At 45.4% G+C, this 21,797-nt stretch overlaps 2 protein-coding genes across 3 annotated transcripts in view; one reads left to right on the top strand and one right to left on the bottom strand.

Moving 5' to 3' along the window:
- The window catches only part of LOC147640811 (protein transport protein SEC24 C-like), an 83,406-nt gene extending 71,351 nt beyond the window's left edge, over positions 1 to 12,055 (bottom strand). For both annotated transcript variants that reach the window (XM_086815503.1, XM_086815495.1), the window contains exon 1: positions 10,987 to 12,055. In XM_086815503.1, coding sequence (XP_086671629.1) covers positions 10,987 to 11,787 — 801 coding nt within the window. In that variant the 5' untranslated portion in view covers positions 11,788 to 12,055. The remainder of the gene's footprint in view (positions 1 to 10,986) is intronic.
- On the top strand, positions 6,754 to 9,223 carry LOC147640812 (uncharacterized). Its single transcript, XM_086815514.1, has 2 exons — positions 6,754 to 7,431; positions 7,523 to 9,223. The coding sequence occupies exons 1-2, from the start codon at positions 6,863 to 6,865 to the stop codon at positions 9,087 to 9,089; spliced, it is 2,136 nt and encodes a 711-aa protein (XP_086671640.1). The 5' UTR covers positions 6,754 to 6,862; the 3' UTR covers positions 9,090 to 9,223.
- Positions 12,056 to 21,797: the final 9,742 nt, after the last annotated feature.

Here is a 21,797-nt window from a genome sequence, read left to right as displayed (position 1 = left end):
CAAGCCATCTGTTTGTTCTTGTCTTTCACAGGAGGGGGGTCATGATCAGCATGGTGACAACTGTCCACCTGAGAATTGCGCCGAGTGTTGGAGGGTTTAGGACGCTGAGGGCATTCATACCACTGGTGATCGCCAGAACAAATTGTGCAGAGGCCTGGGCGACTAGGTTGGGATGAAGGGGCAGTTGATGAAGAGGTTTGCTGTCCTGAAGAGGGTTCTCGCTTGAAATTGCGCCGATCATTGTTGCGACGGTCCTGTCGAGAACGATCTCGGTTTCTGCTGCTGCCAAAGGATTCGGTCTGAGAGGATCCTGCATTTGACGGGGAAGTTTGCCCGGAAAATCGCGGCCGGAAGGACTGTTGTCCAGAATATGGTCGCCGAGAGTTGGGTTGTCCAGAATTAGGACGCTGGGGTTGGCTAGTCCCATTGGATCGATTCCGTTGGAAGGAACGGGCGCCGGAGGAAAAGTTCCTGGGAGGACGCCGGTAATCACTGATGCGCTCGACATACGAGATTGCTTCATCCAGGGTGGCAGGATTATACTTATGGACTTGGACTTCGTCTTGGATTGTGGGTTCAAGCCCGTCAATGAAGCTGTGAAGCTGGTCAAAGGGACTGAGTGTCTCTATCTCCAGAGCCAATTTTTGAAACTCTGAGATGTACGCGGCCACGGAGCCAGTTTGACTCAGGTGGCGGAGAGAAGACCTGGCATGAAAATTCGCATTTGCAGGCTCAAAAGCCTTGCGAAGAGCACGCCGGAATTTATCCCACGTTGGAGTAGACTTGCCATCTGCAATCCTGCGTCGCCACCAGAGGAAGGCGGTATCCTTCAAGAGGGTACTGGCCAATGCCACCTTTTTGTTCTCGGGCAATTCAGTATTCGAGAAATAAACCTCCATTTTGTAGAGCCAATGATCGATTAACCGCTTATCACGGCGGCCATTATAGGGCTCAGGTAACTTGATGTCCATCTTTCGTGTTTGTGCTGTGGTCATTAATTTATATAAAAGTTTAAGTTCAGCATTGTCTACCTCGGCAGTCGGATCGGGAGGAATTAAGGGATCGTCCTGCTGGCCCACCGAGGATGATGATGATGACTGTGGGGAATGCGAACGATGCGCTCACTGGGACTTCCTGGATCCCTCGCGCTGATGTTGGTGCCGCTGCTGCATGTCTTCCATCTGGGATCTCATTGATGCCATTCCGTCGAAAAATGCCTTTTGCAAGTCCTCCATCTGTTGTTGGAGAGTAGTCATCAGCAAGGCTTCCATCAGAGGATCGGCGGGTGGCACGTTGTTGTGCGAAGTCGACATCTAGAGCACTCAGAGAGAGTACTGTGGTGAAGCAAGAAAGGTCCACCCGAAATGTAGAATGGAAGGAACAGCTGCTGCTGGAGAGGCAGTAATAGGATCCTCGTACGCGAAGTCGGGGTCTTCCACTTCGTCGGGATCGTCCTCCGAAGTTACTGCATTGGCTTCCTCCAAAGAACTGGGCACTGGAGATAATGGAGTATAGTCGGGGACGAAGATCTCACAGTAAAATGTCACAGGAGGGCGCGTGGAGGAGACATTGCGTAAGCCATCCACACTGCACTCTGGAAGAAAGTGTGCCAACTGCGGGTACCGTGATAAAAAATACTCGAAATGAGTAAGATGCAGTGGCTCGCAGGTGAGGAAAATAGTCCAAATCGCCCAAGTGTCGGGTTCGGTCACATGCGGGCTGCTGACATGAATGCGGTACACCAGAGAGGCCGGGGATGCTGGGATAGGAGAGGCTGAAAGACTTGGAATCCACCCAACATCGGCGGGTAGTGGCACTGATTCCGGAGTGAGGGCACGAGGAGAGCTGTGTTCGGGAAGAACAGCCTCGGGGATCTCGTCGATGTAACTCAGGTAAGAGATGTGCATGTCGGGTTCCTCCGGGAAGTTGTCCATGAAGCATGCACGTAGAGGGCAAGAGCACACAGAGTATGTGGTGTGGGCAAAGCCAGGAAAACCCACGAACAGCCAGGAAGAAGGGCGCCTATTCGCTGGAGAGAAGGAGGCGAGTAAGAACTAGGCGACATCCTGACAGCCGGGTGGTGGTTTCCGAGTCGCCCACGGTGGCTTGTTCACACCAGCAAATCCCAAACGGGCGGCCAGCGCACGCCCAGCCGGTTACGCACGCCTGTTGGGTTTGTTTGGGTTTTTTTTTTTTTGTGAATTCCACGTGGCAGTACACTTATTAATGTTGTGTATTGTTGTTGTTTTTTTTGTTGAAGGTTGACGCTTCGAAGGCCGTCGCCGAGTGGAGGTGACACTTCGAAAGCTGAATCGCCGAGTGGAGGTGACACTTCGAAAGCTGAATCGCGGAGTGGAGGTGACGCTTCGAAGGCTGAATCGCCGAGTGGATCGCTGCGAACAGTGTGGAACCAACAGTCACTGCATATAGTAAGGCGACTCACAACCGGCAGCCACGCTCAGCAAACAAGAGCGCCCGTTGGCAGCAACCAAGGCGAAGAGAGGGGGGCTCCATATTCAGCAGCGAAGGGGGCAGTTCCTGCCATGTTGCGAACGCCACCGGCAGCAGGGAGGGAGGGCATTCCGGAAATACAGCAGGGGGTCCCTCTCTGCTATACCACAATACGTGTATATGGGTGTGAGACCTTGTGTACTTGTTTACATTACTACAAGCAAGGATTCACGCCAAGTCCACCATCGCTCTGCTTCTTCCATACAACACCGAGAGGAGAGGTGGATGAGGGAGTGCCGCAGAGAGGGTGAGGACTTCACAACCCACGGGTAGGAAAAAATTTGCTCTGATACCACTGTGAGGATTATGTTATTAATCCTACATATTATGTACTAATTACTACTTAAGTAATTAACTTAGAACAAGAACCTTCAGGAGAACACTTGAGACAAGATTGAATTGACTTGTTGTTGTTAAACTGAGTACAATAGGTCTCTTATATAGGAGATGAAGAGACACATTTGAAGAGGCATGTCCTTTGATTAAAGGACATGACCTTAGACGAAAGGGTACAACTTTTAGGCTAAGGGATGTGTCCAGTCGATGTAGAGGCACAACCATTCACTAAGGGATACAACCATTCGTCGAAGAGATGTGGCTATTCGATGAAGAGGTACATCCTTTGACGAAGAGTCGCAACCAGTCGAGGGTAGGGGTTCCCTTTGGCTAGTAACTCTTTGCATCTGCAACAGTAATCAACAATGAAGAGAGAATCTGATATATAAACACGTCACAATCGTGACACTTGATGCATTCGGTGCACTCCAAAAAGCTGCCTCAGAAGCACCTGTATTAAAGTTAGCATCATGGGACGAACCTTTCGAGGTCATCACCGATGCCAGCAATGTAGCCATAGGTGCAGTCCTCCAGCAGGACAATAGACCCGTGGCATATTACAGCAGAAAGTTGGATGTCGCCGAAAAGAATTATTCAGTATATGACAAAGAGCTTTTGGAGTGATCATAGCGCTCAAACATTGGAAGCCTTTTCTTTATGGACAGGCTTTCACAGTGAAAACAGACCACCAAGCACTTAAGTGGCTTCAAACTATGCCCGGTGCCCAGTGGAGTGATCGACAGGCCAGGTGGAGTCAAATCTTCCAACAGTTTGGAGGTATGATTGAATACATCCCTGGTAAGCATAACCCAGTAGCAGATGCTCTCAATCGAAAGTCCAGCATCCAGGCAGTCCAAGAAGCTACCATTCTCGAAATCATGGGGAAGGACTTGGATAGTATGAAAGACCAATATGTCGACTCCCTTGAGTTTGGTACTCAGTATAGTTTGGCCCTCACTTCTGAGCCTGGCCACTATTTAGTACAGAACGGTTGGTTGTTCTACAAGAACCGTCTCTGTGTTACTCGGGAAAAGCGTTCTGCTCTTCTCCACGATGCCCATGACTCCTTAGTTGGAGGACATAGGGGTATCAACAGTACCCTCAAGAAATTAGAACGGTCCTTTTATTGGCCAAAGATGAGGCGTGATGTCTATGCACATGTAGTATGTACAAGCCTGTAAGATTTGTCAAAAAGTAACGGTTCCCCGTATAAAGAAGGCAGGTTTACTTCAACCTTTGCCTATCCCCGACGGACCTTTCATCGACATATCTATGGACTTTGTAGGACCTCTACCAGCATCCACTGGATCCCGTAACACTCAGTGTTTTACCATTGTGGATCGCTTTAGTAAATTCTGCATGCTCATCCCATGCAAGCATACGGCCATAGCCGAGGACGTAGCCCGTCTGTTTCTCAAGCATTGGTATCCAATTTGTGGTTTGCCTAGCACCATAACATCAGACAAAGATTCCAAGTTTACCTCGCATTTCTGGAGGGCATTATTTGAAAACTTTGGAACTAAGTTGCAGTTGTCTAGTGCATTCCATCCCCATACAGATGGCCAGACAAAAATTTATAACCAGTTGGCCTTTAATGTCCTCAAGTCATACTGTCATGACCAGCAGTCCAAATGGGAGCACTATCTTCCATTGGTCCAAGCTATCTTGAACGACACTCATTCATCCAGTGTCGGACGGACTCCATATGAAGCAGCCTTTGGTCGCCGTTTTTCTTCTCTTTTGACAAGAATGGTGTCTCCATCTTTAGGGGCTAATAAAACCACGGAAGCATTTTCCGAGATCATTGAGTCAGTCAAGGACCGCTTGACCAAAGCTCAGGAAGCATATAGCAGACATGCAAATAAGTCTAAACGAGATGTCCACTTCAAGGAAGGAGATTGGGTCTATTTGCGTATCATGAAGCAGAGATTGAAACAAGTGAGCAAACATTGTCCCAAGCTTTCATTCCGTAGTTTTGGCCCTTTTCCAATAGTTAAGAAGTTAAGTGATGTCTCCATGAAGTTAAAGTTGCCTGCCAGCTGGACAATGCATGATGTTTTCCATGTTTCTTGGCTAAAACCATATGTTGGTCCAGAAGTGTGATGTTTCAGATGAACAGCAGCCAGACGTGGTAGACGAGGCAGAAGTTATTGAGCCTGAGCAGATCCTTCTTCATCGATGGAAGCATGGTTCCGGTCGACGGATTCGTCAATTCTATACGAAATTCCGAGATCGAGGCACCCACGAAGCCATATGGCTCGACGAGGAGTTCTTCCAGGAGTACCCCCAGTTATTGGCGGACTACTTGGAAGCCATGAACCTACCGCCAAGCTAATCAGGAGGGAATGTCACATGCACTCTGCACTCAGTGCATGGTGACAAGAAGGCTCATCATCAGAAGTGCAACAGTTGTACAGTTTTGGAACCCAATAGGATGATAATTGTGTACGCCGTGACCCTATTGTACATCCTCAGTCCAGGATAAGTCAGGCACGAGCTACGTAGGTCATTCCTCAGCCTTAGCGGGTCAGTCAGTCAGTCAAGTCCCTTAACCCACTTGGAGAGAATCATTCATGCATGTAGAGTTAGTAGAAGCCTTAGGGTTTGCATCAGAAAGCACTCTGCATCCTGCATAATATGCATTCATATGCCTGTGCATCATTTAGAACCTCCCAGAAGTCTTAGGGAATTTACTAGGATTTATCTGGTATTTTTTCCATATTTTATAGTATTTATTTAGCATTATTCGCATTATTTGTCATTTATAAATATAAACTTTATTAAATAACCAGCCAACTTGACCAACTTCCAGTTAGTATAAATAGGCTTACATAGGGCTTAGTTTCTCATTCAGTCTTCAGTGTGCTAAGAATTTTCCTCCTCAGCCCTAGGAGTTTCCCTTGCCTTCAGCACTAGACTAGTCTCATCCAGCCCTTGGAGTGTTTGAGGTTGCTTCAGCCAGCCCTATTTCTCCAACACCTATAGTTCAGCAGCCCCTACAACCCTAGGAGCCTACTTTCAGTGTCAAAGCAGCCCTGAATCAATCTACAGCCTGCATTCAGCATCAATACAGTCCCTAATTCAGCATATAGCCTGCGTTTTGTTTTCTGCTTGTGAACCAGCCGTACAGTCACCTGCGTTTCTGTCCAGCAGCAGCAGTACACTTGTGCGTTTCTGTCCAGCAGCAGATCAGCCTGCGTTTCTGTCCAGCAGCATCAGTACTTCCTGCGTTTCAGTCCAGCAGCATCCCTACAGGTCTGCGTTTCTGTCTACAGCAGTTCTCAGCCCTGAATCATCAGTTTACATCAGTATCCAGTCTATTGTGCATCATCCATACATGCAGCAGTCATCTGGTGAAGGTAACCAAGCATTTACAGCATTCTAACATAGCGTAGAACAGTCCACCATCTTCTTTTCTCAGCCTCAGGTGTGCAGCCCTTCCTCATGCCCTTGCGAAGAGTGCATAGGCTCGAGATCAGGCCATCGAGGTGTTTCTACCAGAGTCACACGGGGACGCGGGGACGGGCCGTAGGGACGCGGGACGCGGGGACGCGGAGACGGGGACGGCCGGGGACGCGTGGGACGTGCGGGGGACGCCGTGCAACACGGGGACGCCTGCAAGCGTCCCGGGGACGCGTTCCCGAAACGCGGGACGGGAAGGGGACGCGGTGAGGGGACGTCTCCAACGGCCAGAAACGGGCAGAAAAACGGCCAGAAACGGGCGGAAACGGGCGGAAACGGGCAGAATTCCAGCTATAAAAAAAGGCACAGTCTCTATTGCACCCACACTCGTTTCTCAAGCCTCATTGCTCAAGCTTCCAAATCCATCTCTCTCCAAGTTGTGCCAAGTTGTGCCAAGTTCCAACTTCCAAGCCATCTCTCTCTCTCTCTCTCTCTCTCTCTCTCCAAGCCATCTCTCTCTCTCTCCAACTTCCAAGCCATCTCTCTCTCTCTCTCTCTCTCTCTCTCTCTCTCTTGCACCCTTCTTCCCTCTCTCTCACACTATTCATCATTCATGGCATCTCAAGGTGAAGGCGCCGCCGCCACATCTTCCGTTGCGGGCTCTTCACGAAGGAGGCCGGCGGTGCACACATGGTCATGGTGGGATGAGGTCCACTACGCTAGTCGTGGAGTGGGCGGTGGTTCAAGGGCATGGAATTGCAAGCTTTGTTCCTACAAGAGAAGTGGCGGCGCCAACAAAGTGCGAGCTCACTTTTTGCACGAGGCCGGTCATCAAGTGCAATTTTGCGCACGTGTTACTCCTGAGAAGCGAGCGGAGCTTCTTGAGAAGCTCAAGGTTTATGAGGTGGCCGAGGCGGCAAAGAGAGGGCGACATGTTGCCGTTGATCCTCATGATGTGGTGAGAGCACGAGAGCAACCGACGCGAATGGAGGTGGAGAGGAACCCAAATCTTGCTTCAAGCTCTCAACCATTCAAGTCCACTCCATCCACATCGGGTGCCTCCATTCCCATCCGCCGTCAATCCACTCTTAACGAGAATTGGAACCCAAAATTGAAGGATGAGGTGGATAGGTCGGTGGCTAGGTTCTTCTACCACGACCACATTGCGTTTCAAGCGGCACGGTGAGAGTCGAGACTCAATTCTCTTCACTCTTTTTTTTTTTTAATGTCTCATGCTTCAAAGCATTTACATGGTTTTCCTTACTTGAAATAGGTCTCCTTACTTCCGTGAGATGGCCACAAAGATCGGGGAATATGGCCCCTCTTATGTGCCACCTTCATCGGAAAAGATTCGCACCACTTTGCTTGATAGGGAGAAGTTGGCCGTTGAGCAGGCGGCGGCGGATACAAAGGCAACATGGGAGACTAACGGAGTCTCTCTCATTGTAGACGGATGGAGTGACACGCGCAAGCGCTCCATCCATGGAGTGGTGGCCTACTCAAGGGGCAAAGTGTACTTCATCGAGTCACATGATGCGAGTGGCACTGGGAAGGCCGTGGATGTGCTTGCCGCGGAATGGGCGTCCACGATCGAGGTCATTGGGCCGGAGCTTGTGGTCGGCATGGTGGCGGATGGAGAGGCGTCAAATAGGGCAGCCGGGAGCATTATTGAGTCAATGTATCCATCCATCACAGTTTCTTTTTGCATGGCCCATTGTCTCAACAACCTCCTCAAAGACATAGGTGCCTTGCCATGGATTGCACCCACCATTGAGGAGGCTAACCAGCTTGTATCCTTTGTCCTCAACCACCAAAGGCTGCGACATGAGTTCTCTAAAAGGAGCACTCTTTCCCTCCTCAAGTATTCTGAGACAAGGTTTGCATACAACTTCCTCATGCTAGGCCGCTTGTCTACATGTGGCGGAGCCCTAAGAGGGCTTTTCCTTAGTGATGAATTTTCAGCCATGCCGCAGTCAAAATCGGCAACAGGGAGAACATGCCGAGATCGCGCCGATGATGCCGCTTGGTGGGAGAAGGTGAAGACACTTGATGCCTTGGTCAAGCCTATTGTTCACCTTCTACGAGTCATTGACGGCCGTGAACCATGTATCGGCAAGGTCTATGAGGCCATGGATCGCATGATCGAGTCACTCCAGCAGCTTGTGCCAGACAGGGCCGAGTTTGAGGAGATCCACTCATTATGTGAGTCCAGGTGGAACTCCTACTACTCCCCTCTTCATGCGGCTGCCTTTGTGGTTGATCCAGAGTTCCAGGGCAGAAAGCAAGAGGCCGACAAGGAAGTAAGCAGGGGATGGCGGATCATTTTGGAGCGCTTAGAGCCCGACCCTACCATCAGGCGGAAGATCAGAGACCAGCTATCTCAGTACAGGACGCGGCAGGGATCTTTTGGATGTTTAGATGCACAGCTTGACCGCCTCAAGATTGGGTCTCCTCTTTGGTGGGAGGATTACGGATCAGATGGGCCGGAGTTGCAGCGCTTGGCTATTCGCATCCTTAGCCAGGCTGTGAGCTCTAGTTGCTTGGAGCAACTTTGGAGCGTTTACAGTCACATTGCCTCTAAGAAGAGGAACCGCCTTGAAGTGCAAAGGGCAAGTGATTTGGTTTTTGTGAGCGCTAACTTGCGCATGCTATGTGCGACAGCAACAGGGAAGGCGGATCCCTTCACCGAATGGGAGATGGCACAGCAGGATCCTGCAGCTCAGGAGCATCTTGAGGAGGTAGAGGAGGAGCCACAGCCTGAGGGGGAGGAGGAGGCGTCAAATGGCATCGACGACTTCGACTTCCAAGCCTCCCGTCAGGCTAGCACTTCAGGAGCTTGAGGCTTGACTCTTGAGCCTTGAGCCATCTCACCTTTTTTGTGCCCACTGCCAATGGCCATGATCTATTGTGATCTATCTAGTATCCCTATTTTGTACCCACTCTTTTTTGTAACCCTCACTGCCCATGAGGCATGTACTTATCTCTTTGTATCTATCAGACTATCAATCACATAATCAGTGTGCCATCGATGTTTTATTAGCGCATTTTGCTCAAAATGACTCTTGTTTTTTTGTCTATTCGGTGTAAAATTTTGTTCAAAGTGTGTCTCTATATGTATGTCATGCATACAACTCCTAAATTGCTTTTAAAAAAGAGGTTTTTTTTTGCCGTTCCCGACCCCGTCCCCGGGACGGCACTTCCCCGTCCCCGTCCCCGTCCCCGTCCCCGTCCCCCGTCCCCGTCCCCCGTCCCCGTGTGACTCTGGTTTCTACAGCCGTGTATAGTTCAGCCAATCTCCGATCCTCCGAGATCTTAGGTTTGGCTTATCTACAGTCCACAGTCATTCTCTCTAAAGAAATAAAGCAAATACTATCTCGTTATCGGGATAGGAGGCCCTTCAGTGTGGATAATTCGGGACCCAATCTGGTGTACAATTCTTATATCTCTTTAAAGTTTGAAGTATTGAAGTGGATTGCTAAACACACGAAACTCAAGATACAAAAGACGGTGTGAGCATTTGTGTGACAGGATCTTCCAATACAAAGACTTCCGCTGCATATCACACTACAAGACTACTAAATGGCTTCTCTCTACACTACCACCCTTGAGTGCCATCTTGATGACCCCAACCTCAACCTTACTAGACGAGCTCAACCGTATCCTTTGGATAGACATCCTCCAACTACATAGCTTCCAATCATGGAATGAGCCACAAAATCTCTCCACAGCATGGGTTTCTATCTGGATGATTTCTTACATGCTACTTCAAATCAATAAATTGAGAGGCAGAGGTATCTACAGCAACATAAGCTACATGCTTTCAGGATTGATATTGGTCAGATTGAAGTCCAATGGCACCACCTACAGTGTGAGACAGGGTAGTACTAGTCACAGGAAATTCACAACATTTGTACATTGTGTGAGATCAAAGAGATTGACACAGAGGAGCGCTATCTTTTTCAAATGTCCCTCTGCTATGAGATCAACAGTAGGTTACATTGCATTTTTCGGGAAGGTTTTGGGCCTCTCTCAAGTTTTATTCAATACACATTGCTTTGGCATCTTTCTTCTGTACATCAGGAAACACATGGACAGTCTATTCAAGGGTAGAAAGACTATTGGACAGCCACAGGTTATGCTTACCTTTTTTTATCAGGCTACACAGGAGTGCAGAATGCAGATGGGGGAAGCTTCTAGCTTTGAGTGACAGACTAATCCTAGGCTATCCCGGGATGGTATACTAATGTGCCCCCATAAGATATTTTCCACCACCGACCGGAGTCAGGGAGGATGTTGCCATCCGATGATTGAGGCTAGATGTCAGAGCCTAGAGGCCACACACCAGACGACCTAAAACGGGATGCAACGACATGTAGCCATGATCATTTGAATGTTTCAAGATGTGCCATGGCCCGCTTGTGACCCGGAGACATTAATTGCAGAGGCTGAGGAGCAAATGCTACATGGTATTTACGAGTCTAACACACCACACTTAAATCTAGCTTCTATAGTCACCTATTTTCAGAATTTATTATGAAGGAATCGTTCAGTTGGTTTGTTTTTTTTTATGTTTTCATGTCAATGTACATTATAGATACTCGATACATATTGGTCTCGTAGACCCTTGTGATCTTTTGTATGACGTTAAAACAATTCTCTCTCTCTCTCTCACACACACACACACAGAGAGACATACACGTGCATTCATATTCATAAATATATATGCAAACTACTCACAGGGGGTGCCCCAGCAAAGGTTGGAGGAGCCACTGGCCAAGTTGGTTGCACTGCTGAAGATGCTGCAGTGCCTGCTGGTGCTTGTAAGGTGGCACCACCGTATCCACCTGTAACACCTGAAGCCATAGGCTGAGATTGAGGAGGCCTCCACGGAAATTGTGCATTTGGTCTCTGTGAATACATGGCAGTACCACCCATTGTAGGAGCCTGCACAGGGGGTCTGAGTGATCCAACAGGTTGCATTGTGGTAGGTCCGCCACCTGGATAAGCAGGACCATTGGCCGGTGCATTACTTTGGGGCCAGCTGGCCACTTGGGTATCTGTGGCTGATGTAGGTGGCCTTCCAGGAATACTGCCTTGATGATAAAGAAGTCGTGTTGTAGTGAAGGGAGGACCAGGGGGCAAGGGTTGGGGGGGACCATTTGCTGATGTTCCTGTGGGAAAGATACCTGAAGTAGGGACTGGTCTTACCATGGGAGGAACTGAATTTGCCATGGGTACTGGAGATGGGCGAGCGGAGGCCGAAAGGGGGGCAGGTACGGATGCAGGTGGAACATATCCGGGCATGTAGGGAGGCGGGCCAGCAGGGCGGACCGATGGATTCTGAGCAGAAAAGTCCCCAGAGAAAGGAGGCCGAGCTCCCACTGATGGCCAAGGCTGTGTAGAAGGGCGCCCAATGTTGAGATTCTGCATACCAGAGGGAAGACTGCCAATGGGTGGGGCAGGAGAGCTCTGCGGGGGCGGATATGGGTGTCCATATGATGGGCGCTGCCCTGCTTGTTGTGGGTTTTGAGAAGCCATTGAAATTTCTATCTGATCCCGCACAGCTTATCAAATCATTAGTTAGATATACCTCGCAGAGTAGATCTATACAAAATCCTTATGATATGGTCGCCGATCAATGGTTGGATTAAGCTCCTGATTGAGGTTACCCTGCGATCTAGCAGAGATTTCAGCCAAGCGTATTCATAGAGAAGCAGAAGCAGCAATCGGGGTGCTGATGTAGAGTAGGAAGCTTATGTGCAGCCGAGGAAAGGAATTTGGCGTTTTATATACCTCGATTAAATACGTCAAATACATGGAACATTGTAGGTAGGTTGGAACTCTTTATTTGTATATTTTTTATTTTTCAAGTTGTTCTTTTTTGCTATCTCAAATACCTAAAAATGCTTATCTCAAATACCTAAAAATGCTCTTTTTTGCTATCTCAAATACCTAAAAATGCTTATGTCAATCATCACATCAGTTTGCACATCATAGTATGAAGCTGATATATGCAAAGGGGATCTTTCTTCAGAGGGCTTAATACATAAACAAATGCCTCCAAGGATTTTTGCAAATTTAGGTTGTAGTTTCTCTTCTTAATTTCAACATTTGTTGTTGCTCCTACTTGTTCACATTTGATAAGACCAATTTCATTTCTTGTTGGACATGTTTGAGTAGAAAAAGTGTACGAAATTAATGAGCCAAAATTTGTTTCTTTCTTATGAACATGCCCAAGCACCAAAAGCTTACAAAATTTATGAGTTTCTTATTAAACAAAAGTGCATAAATGCAATAAGTGAGATTTGGAAGAAGTATGTAGCTCAAGCCAAAGAAGAAGCTGTTACTAAACCCTCACCCATGTCACTTTCCAAGGGGGTGATGGTGGGCCATGCTCTATGCTCTCTCCCCCCAAACTTCTATTCAACCGCATGACTTCCTCTCTTTGCCCCTAAACTTCTATTCAACCGCATGACTTCCTCTCTTTGCCCCCAAACTTTAACTCAACCGCATGACTTCCTCTCTTTGCCCCCAAACTTCTATTCAACCGCATGGCTTCCTCTCTTTGCCCCCAAACTTTAACTCAACCGCATAACTTCCTCTCTCTGCCTTTCCCCCTACTAGTAGTATGAACAACAAGAGTTAAATGAAAGCTTAACTTGGGACACTAAAAAGTTATTCAAAGCTTAAATTCGGAACAACGAGCTAGCAGGGTGGATGGAGACGGCCAAAACAAGTCTTCAGGAGGACATGGCGACGAGATCAAGACCACAAGGCCAAGTCTACTTGCACAACCTATAAACTGAAGTGGACTTGTGAATATAAAGGCCGATAAGTCAGGAAGATCAAGAGAGGAAGCACATTCAACTAACACAACAAACACACTGAGAAACATAAAAGAAGAACAAACTCAAATGGAAGTAGTATAAGGAGTGATCCGGGATAAAATGCTTTATTTAATAATTGTAACCAACATAGGGTGACAAGTGGCAAGCATGGAGTGGCTGCCAAGACCTTAGAAAAGTATATAAACCTTATAAACTTTTTAAAGTTGGTTGATTGTAGTATCACAATTGTATTGGTTGGTTGGTTGTTGGTTGTAGTATCACAATTGTATTGGTTGGTTTGTACAATAACTTCTTTCATGAATATAATATAAGTCTTTTTTGTCGGATTATTTGATTGCAAACTGTGTAGAAAGAGAGTGAGAGAGATAAATAGAAGATTTATAGGTGATAGCTTCGGCTATTTGGCGAGTGCCTATAGAAGATCTATAGGTGATAGCGTCAGCTATTCAACAAGTCCCTATAGAAGATCTATAGGTGATAGCGTCAGCTATTCAACAAGTCCCTATAGAAGATCTATATGCAATAGACTTGTACTTCGCTCATTCTCATCAATCTACTTTGAGTGTTGTGCTTTCATCTATCTCTCCTTAGTCGCTGCATCTATGTGTGTGTTGCTACTTTGATCTCCACTACAACAATTGGTATCAGAGCAGGTTCTCTTGGCTCTCACCCCCTTGTCATCTTCTCCTCAAGTTTCTCTTTTGATTGTCTCAAATTGAGCTATCCTCTCAGGTGGAGAAGGTATACCATATAGTATACTGTTAAAGTTATTAACTATGTTAACAAAATTTTTACGCATTTTGAAGCGTTTTAGGTGCGTTTCGAGGATCATTTGCATACTATAAGGTTTTCACATGTATCCCGAGGGAGTGTCAATTTGAATTGTTCTTGTTCGATTTTGGGTTTTCTACACAACAATAGCAGCATTTTGTGTGTAGACAAGGCCATCGTCATCTTAGACATGTTGCAATTTTTCATACCACTTTACCAGTTTCCATCGTCACATCAATGATCTACTGGGAGCCATTTCAGTTGCATTTCATGTACATTGACAGTACCTACAAGCGGTTGGGATATTTGCATTATATGTCAAAGATTAATTGTTTACACATAGCAGTGATGTGTTTGGGATGCTTTCTGTTGAGGATAAGTTTGACGGGACCAACTATCCATTTTGGACCTATCTGATGCACCATATATTGGTCGCCAAAGGGCTTTGAAATATTGTTATTGGCATTGAGGTATGCCATGTCTCGCTAGCACAATAGCATAGTAGTACAGGTACTTTGGATGGTGATACAAGTTCTTATGTAACTGTGGCATCCGTCTCTACACCTCCAATAGTAGAGTAAGCCACGTGGGATGGAAGGGGGATGCACAAGCACATGCATTAGTGGCGCTTTCAGTGAAAAGGAGCATTATTCCTCATATTCACTCATGTAAAATTGTGAAGCATCCTTGGTATATGCTTATTATGCTTTACCGAGTGCATAACAAGGCACGAGTGGCATGCTTGCATAAGCAGTTAGAGTCCGAGTATATGAATGAGGAAGATTTAATGAATGAGTTCCTCATAAGGATTAAAGATCTCAAGGAGCAGCTGGCATGTATTGATGAGACCTATTTGGACAATTCTTTGGTATCTATTATTCTCACATCTCTATTAGATTCATGCTAGGCTTTTACATCTACACTTTGGCTCATGAAGGGCAACTCTAATGCCCTTACTTTTGAAGAGTTGGTTGTAGTGCTCTTGCAAAGAAGAGCAATCTCGACAAAACCGAACTAGTATGCATGTGAGAGATCAGGCATTTATGCTAGTAAAAAAGATAAAGGCAAAGCCTTTTCTCAAATTTGGCTATGAGCTGAAGGCAGAATCAGCCCAGTCTTCTAGAAAGGATGCCGAAAAGGGGAGTGATAATCCTAAGAAGAAAAGCAAATGCAACTACTATCAGAAGCTAGACCATTACACCAATAAATATATCAAAAGGTTGTAGTAGGAAAAGAAGAAAGAGTCAGGCATAGCTATGGTTAATGCATTAGCAACAACTGTTGAAAAGGAGTTAATGAACTATGAACATGATGATTAGGAATTCATTATGCACTATAATTATGATCATTTTCTCCATAACATATGCATGTCAATGAGATAAATCAGCATGTTTGCACTTCGATAGTGGTGCTTAGCAAGCACATTACTTCTTAGCGTGATTTATTTTCCTCACTTGAGTCTGCTCCTCAAGGAGGAACAATCACATGTGCAAATAACTCCTAGTATCCAGTAAAGGAGTTAGTAAGGTCGTTCTCACTCTCTTAGAAGTCTTAGAACTTGCTATTAATCTCTACCATTGCTATGACAGCCCTAGTGGTCAGATTTGTTCATGGTGGGGCAGGTGTACAGTTCATGATCAAAGTGAGATGGAGACATCACTGTGGTATCTAGTACTCTAACCATGGGCTTTACAGTTTGGATAGGTATAAGAGATAGGCACATAATGCTTGTTCAATTACTACCACACATGCTATGCATGATGCGGAGCTTTGTTATGCTCGCTTTAATCACTTGAATTTGGGTAGTTTGTTGTGCCTTAAGGCAAGAGATGTTGTCAGAGTTGCCCAAGCTTGCAACCCTCGTCAAACATGTATGTGAGGGGTGCATTTTGGCAAGATGCAACGGAATCATTATCAAAAGATGGATCAGTTTTACGGATGTCTAGAAATTACAACTTATACATAGTGATGTATGTGGTCTTATGAGAGGAGACCTTCATAAAGGATATCTCTATTTTGTGAACTTTATTGATGACTACTCCATGCACACCTAGTGTTAAAACCCTAAGATCTCTCTAGATAATTGTTATGCATTAACATGCATAAATCAGGCATAAACTCAACCACCCAACCACCCCCGAGCCCAAGGGATGCACACATGAATCATAAATGAAATACATCATACCTCTACCTTGATGTCCCATACCATCAAGAGGTATAACACAATCCAATAGCATGTAGCTAAAGTGTGAAATGGTAGATGAGTAGATATGGATCTCTACACAAGAGACCATAGCATAAGCCTCCAAGCCCCCAAGCCTCCTTTAAGTGTGCCCCATGCCCGTATTATATAGGAGGGCCCTCAAGTGACTCTTGACTTTCCATTCCCCATGTGTGACCCTTGGATGCCTGACCCTAACCTTAATCCTTAAGGTTAGTCCTAACCCATGCTCCACTAGAGCTTGTTCCCATGCTCCCATGCTCACAAGCCTAAGGTGGGTTAGCCTCCTAGTATATGAACACATAATGTGCATATAACATAGCACACATAATGTACATATAACATACTTCCCCTCTCTCAAAACATTGCACTCTTGCAATGAAAAGAAGGAGAACTGCGCTGAACAATCTCAACCGACTCCCAAGTCGAATCCTCTATTTCCCTATCTTTCCACACCTAATTTTAACCTCAAGGATTAGTCAACTACAAAGTTTTCTTTTCCTGAATTCAAGTACCTTATCAGGTTCATGTGGAATATAGGATAAATAATCGACTTCAACGAGTTCTTGAGGAGTAATTGTGTTATCCTCACCTCCCAATTTTCCTTTCAATCTATTGAAATTAAAGACTGGATGAAGTGGAGGTAGTTTTAAGTTCAAACGCAACTGTGCCAATCCGATGTATAACTCGAAAATGGACCACAATATTTAGGAGTTAAATTCGAGCATTTTTCTATTGACAAAGTCTGAGAATCTTTAAGAACATTAAAATAAACCAACGCTCCTGGTTCAAAAGACCGAGATGAGCGTCCCCTATCAGCATAAAACCGTACCCTATCTTGAGCACTACTGATAGAATCCCGAGCTTTGGTCAACATTTCCTACATATCACGCAAGAAATCCCTCGATGCATCAAGATCGATGTCCTTAAGACGGACATCAACAGGTGCCCTGGGTTGATACCCATACATAAGTATGCACGGACTAAAACCAATAGCCGTATATTTTTGTATTTAATCATAAAATCAAAATCTTGCATCAACTCAGCCCATCTTGCTTTTCTACCCTTCAAGTCCGGTTGATCACAAATATACTGTAAAGATTGATCACAAATATACTATAAAGATTGATGATCCGTCAAGACCATAAACTGAGACCCGTAAAGATACTGTCTCCATGCCTTTAAAGCATAAATGATTGCATACAACTCTTTCTCTTGAACTGGGTACCTAGTCTGTGCATCATTGAGTTTCTTACTCTCGAAGGCCACAGGCTTCCCATCTTGGAACAAAGCTGCACCTACCGCAAAATCACTAGCATCAGTCTCAACAATGTAAGTTTTGCTAAGATCTGGCAAAGCTAACACAGGAGCATCTCGAACTTTCTTTTTCAAAATTTCAAAAGCCTCCCATAGCTTATCATTCCAACAAATTGGAGAATTGGACCTTTTATTTTTACCTTTAAGAAGATTGGTAAAAGGTATAGTCAACTTCGAATAATCTTTAACAGATTTTCGAAAAAGAAATACCACAAAACCTAAGAAAGATCTTAGCTGTTTGACCGTACGTGAAACTGGCCATTCCAAAACCTTTTGGATCCGATCCAAATCTTTACTTAAGCCATCCCGAGAGATCTTATGACCTAAATATAACAATTCCTTTTTAAAGAAATCACACTTAGATAATTTACAATACAGTTTTTCTTTCGTGAGCCTTTCTAGAACCTCCTTAAAGATGACTCTCATGCTCATCCAAAGTTTTGCTGTATATCAAAATATCATCTAAGAAAACCACCACACATTTTCCTAACAGATCTCAAAATATATCATTCATCATCTGTTGGAAAGTTGCTGGTGCATTAGTGAGACCAAAGGGTAACACTAAAAATTCATAATGGCCATATCTTGTCCTAAAAGCAGTTTTAGGAACATCTTCCTTTGCTATACGGATCTGATGATAACCTATTCGCAAGTCAAGCTTTGTAAAATACTTAGCTCCATGTGCAACCTATCAATAAGATCATCTGATCTAGGCAATGGGTATCTATTTTTAATTGTAACCTTGTTAAGACTTTTATAATCAATACACATCCTCCAGGTACCTTGATCCTTTTTCTTAATCAGGAGAACTGATGCACCATAAGGAGACTTACTGTTGGAATTAGGGTTGCAGGAATGCACACACAACTTCAAGAAGATGAGGAAGCTTGAGCACAACACAGTAGTGTATTATGAGTGCCAAAATAGAAAGATAACAAGCCCTAGAAGATAATGGGCGTATATACAATGCACGGGGGAAAAAACCTCCTAGTGAGGGAAAAAGTGCCCCGGCGGTCCTAAGTGTGTTCACACACATCACTACTATAATATGGTAACAAATCCCCCCTGGAGTGATGCGGTGAACAAGAGCTAGCACTCATGTATAGGGAAGTGTCTAGCTATGTGGACGAATCCACAAAAGGGAGTAAGCCCAAAGCTTTGCGAAAAGCTTCGAACTTCTCACGAGGCAGAGCCTTTGTGAAAAGGTCTGCAAGGTTATCCTGTGTTGGCACATAAACCAAACTGATCTCTCCTGCAGAGAGTCTCTCCCTGACATAATGGTAGTGCACCTCAATGTGCTTCGTACGAGCATGGAACACTGGGTTCCGCGCAACTGCCAATGCGCTCTGACTGTCAGTGAAGATGGTGGTGGCAGATGGCTGCCCAACACCCAAATCAGCCATAAGGCGTCTGAGCCACACACACTCAACCGTAGCTGTGAAAGCTGCCCTGTACTCAGCTTCACAACTAGAAGTGGCCACAGTAGGCTGCTTCTTGCTCAACCATGATATGCATGAGCTTCCAAGCATGAAGCAAAAACCACTCGTGGACACGCGTGTGTCATAACAACCAGCCCAGTCAGAATCTGAAAAAGCATGTAAATCTGGCGGCAATGATCCCCCCTTGGGATAAAACAACCCAAGATGCCGAGTACCACTCAAATAGCGAAAGATACGCTTCACTGCCTGCCAATGCTTAATGCCTGGGCTATGCATAAATCTGCTCACCTGTGAGACTGCAAACTGAATGTCTGGCCTCGTAATGCATACATAAATGAGGCAACCAACAGCTGTTTGATAGAGTGTGACATCAAAGTGATCTCCAGCATCATGAAGACTCAACTTCAAACCTGTCTCCATTGGAGTAGCAATAGGCTTGCAGTCTTCAAGGCCAAATCTCCGCAACAATGTTTCAATATACTTTGTCTGACACAAAGCAATACCTCCATCACACTGCTTAAATTGCACCCCCAAATAATGATGCAAATGCCCCAAATCTGACATCTCAAAAGAGGCATTCAAATCAGCCTTAAAATCAGCAATATGACTCTCATTTGGTCCTGTGAGCAGCATGTCATCGACATAGAGAGCAATGATTAGATGTACACCATCCACACGTTTAACATACAAAGTGCTTTCTGTTGGACTATTCTGAAACCCATGTGCAGTCAAATATGCATGTATTTTTTCATACCAAGCTCGTGGAGCTTGCTTTAAACCATATAAAGCCTTTTTTAACCTGCACACTTTGTTTTCCTGCCCTCTTTGAACAAAACCACGAGGCTGCGATACATACACCTCCTCATGCAAATCTCCATTTAAGAACGCAGTCTTTATGTCCAGCTGATGTACATTCCAACCATTATGAGCTGCTAATGCACAGATGCTACGAACAGTGGTCATACGACATGTGGGAGCAAAAGTTTCATCAAAATCAATGCCCTTCTCTTGAGCATAACCTTTTGCAACAAGCCTAGCCTTATGGCGATCCACTGTGCCATCAGGCTTACGCTTCAATTTGTATACCCACTTAGTGCCAATGGCCTTCTTGCCAGGGGGCAAGTCACATAAAGACCATGTACCATTCTTCATAATAGCATCGTATTCTGCTTGCATAGCAGCCATCCAATTTTCTGAACTTTGTGCCTCATCAAATGAAACAGGCTCACTTTCATCGCACATACTAGAAACAGCCAATGCATAACAATCTGACGCATAAGAGGCACCATGAGAGCCAGAACGAGTGCGACTAGACAAAGGGGCATCCAACTTGCTGTCACGCAAAGTCTGCACCAGCCATCTAGGCATGTTCCTAGAGCCCTCAATCTCTTGTCTCTCATCCTCAAGTGCATCATGCACATCTGCATCAGATATAGGCTGATCTGTGCCATCATTTAAAACCTGCATAGGCTGAAAAACTGCCTCATGAGGTATTGCACTTGACTGTGCACCACTGAAAAGAGGCAACAATGTATCATAGACATCACGTGAGCTTATACTTGTCTCCTTAGTACATGAAACCAAGGGCTGAACTGCATCTTCCACAAATACAACATCACGGCTAACCAAAATGCGCTTTGTCTGTGGATGATACAAACGATACCCTTTGCTCTCAGCACTATATCCAACAAAAATACATTTGACAGCTTTGTCATCCAATTTTCTGCGATGTTGCATAGGCACTAATGCATATGCCAGGCAACCAAAAACACGTAAATGGCCAACAGATGGCTTGCGGCCATGCCAAGCCTCATATGGAGTGACAACCTGTAATGCTTTGGTGGGACACCTGTTTAGTACATAAGTGGCACACATGACAGCCTCAAGCCAAAAACCATGTGGTAGACTTTGACTCTTAACCATACATCTTGCCATTTCCATGAGAGACCTGTTTTTTCTCTCAGCCACACCATTTTGCTGTGGTGTATACGGCACTGTACATTGGTGTTTTATCCCACGCTCAGCCAGAAATGCATTAAATTCTGAAGACATATACTCCCCCCCTCGATCTGAACGGAGGGTGCCCATCTTACTTTCTGACACATTTTCAGCCATAACCATAAACTGTTTGAAGCACAAAAACACTTCGGACTTTGCCTTCAAAGGATATACCCATGCATGCCTGGTAAAATCATCAATGAAAGTCACGAAGTAAAGGTAGTTTCCAAATGATGGAGTTTGCATGGGACCACAAACATCACTGTGAACAAGCTGCAATCTGCGTTCAGCTCTCACTGATCCATCTTTGGGAAAGGAAGCACGCTGCATTTTACCCAATATGCAGCCCTCACAAACATGCTTGACAGGTGCCTCAAGCTTAGGCAAAAAAGACACCATTTCAGATTTCTGCAGGCGCAGCAAACTTGCAAAATTCAGATGACCAAAACGTGCATGCCACAGTTTTGCATCTGAAATAGCCTGCGTATCCATAATAGCACATGCTGAATCCTCTACACATTTGCCATCCATATTGAGCTTATACAGCCCTCGACATAGTGAACCAGATGCTACAATGATGTCACCACAAGAGAGATCATGAACAGTACATCTGTCATCCACAAATTTTACAACCAAACCTGTTTTGGCAAATGCGGAGACTGACAGCAGATTCTTTTTGATCCCTGGCACATACAATGCATCAAAAAGTGTAAAGGTGTTGCCATTTGCAACATTCAGCACAATCTGTCCAACTCCTTCAACGGGATAAGAGGAGTTATTGGCACAAGTGACAGTATTCCCTGTGGGAGCAGACTCAAGGAAAGTGAATAAACTGCGCTGCGAGGTGATATGCTTAGTGGCACCACTGTCAAAGTACCATACATCTGAATCTACTGCAGACATACATGTGTCATGCAAAGATGGGTCATAACTGCACTGCGCATTGAATGCCCA

Source organism: Cibotium barometz, chromosome 2 (genome assembly GCF_041138505.1).
Source record: "Cibotium barometz isolate CiBa-2024 chromosome 2, ASM4113850v1, whole genome shotgun sequence".
Classification (NCBI taxonomy): Eukaryota; Viridiplantae; Streptophyta; class Polypodiopsida; order Cyatheales; family Cibotiaceae; genus Cibotium; species Cibotium barometz.
Note: the sequence above shows the minus strand (reverse complement) of the source record. Positions and strands in the feature narration are given on the sequence as shown.

What these genes read in the sequence shown, in the direction of transcription:
- LOC147640812 (XM_086815514.1), top strand. Translation starts at nt 6,863, where the DNA reads ATGGCATCTCAAGGTGAAGGCGCCGCCGCCACATCTTCCGTTGCGGGC. An exon ending in ATTGCGTTTCAAGCGGCACG is followed by an intron (nt 7,432 to 7,522) that starts GTGAGAGTCGAG and finishes TACTTGAAATAG; the next exon opens with GTCTCCTTACTTCCGTGAGA.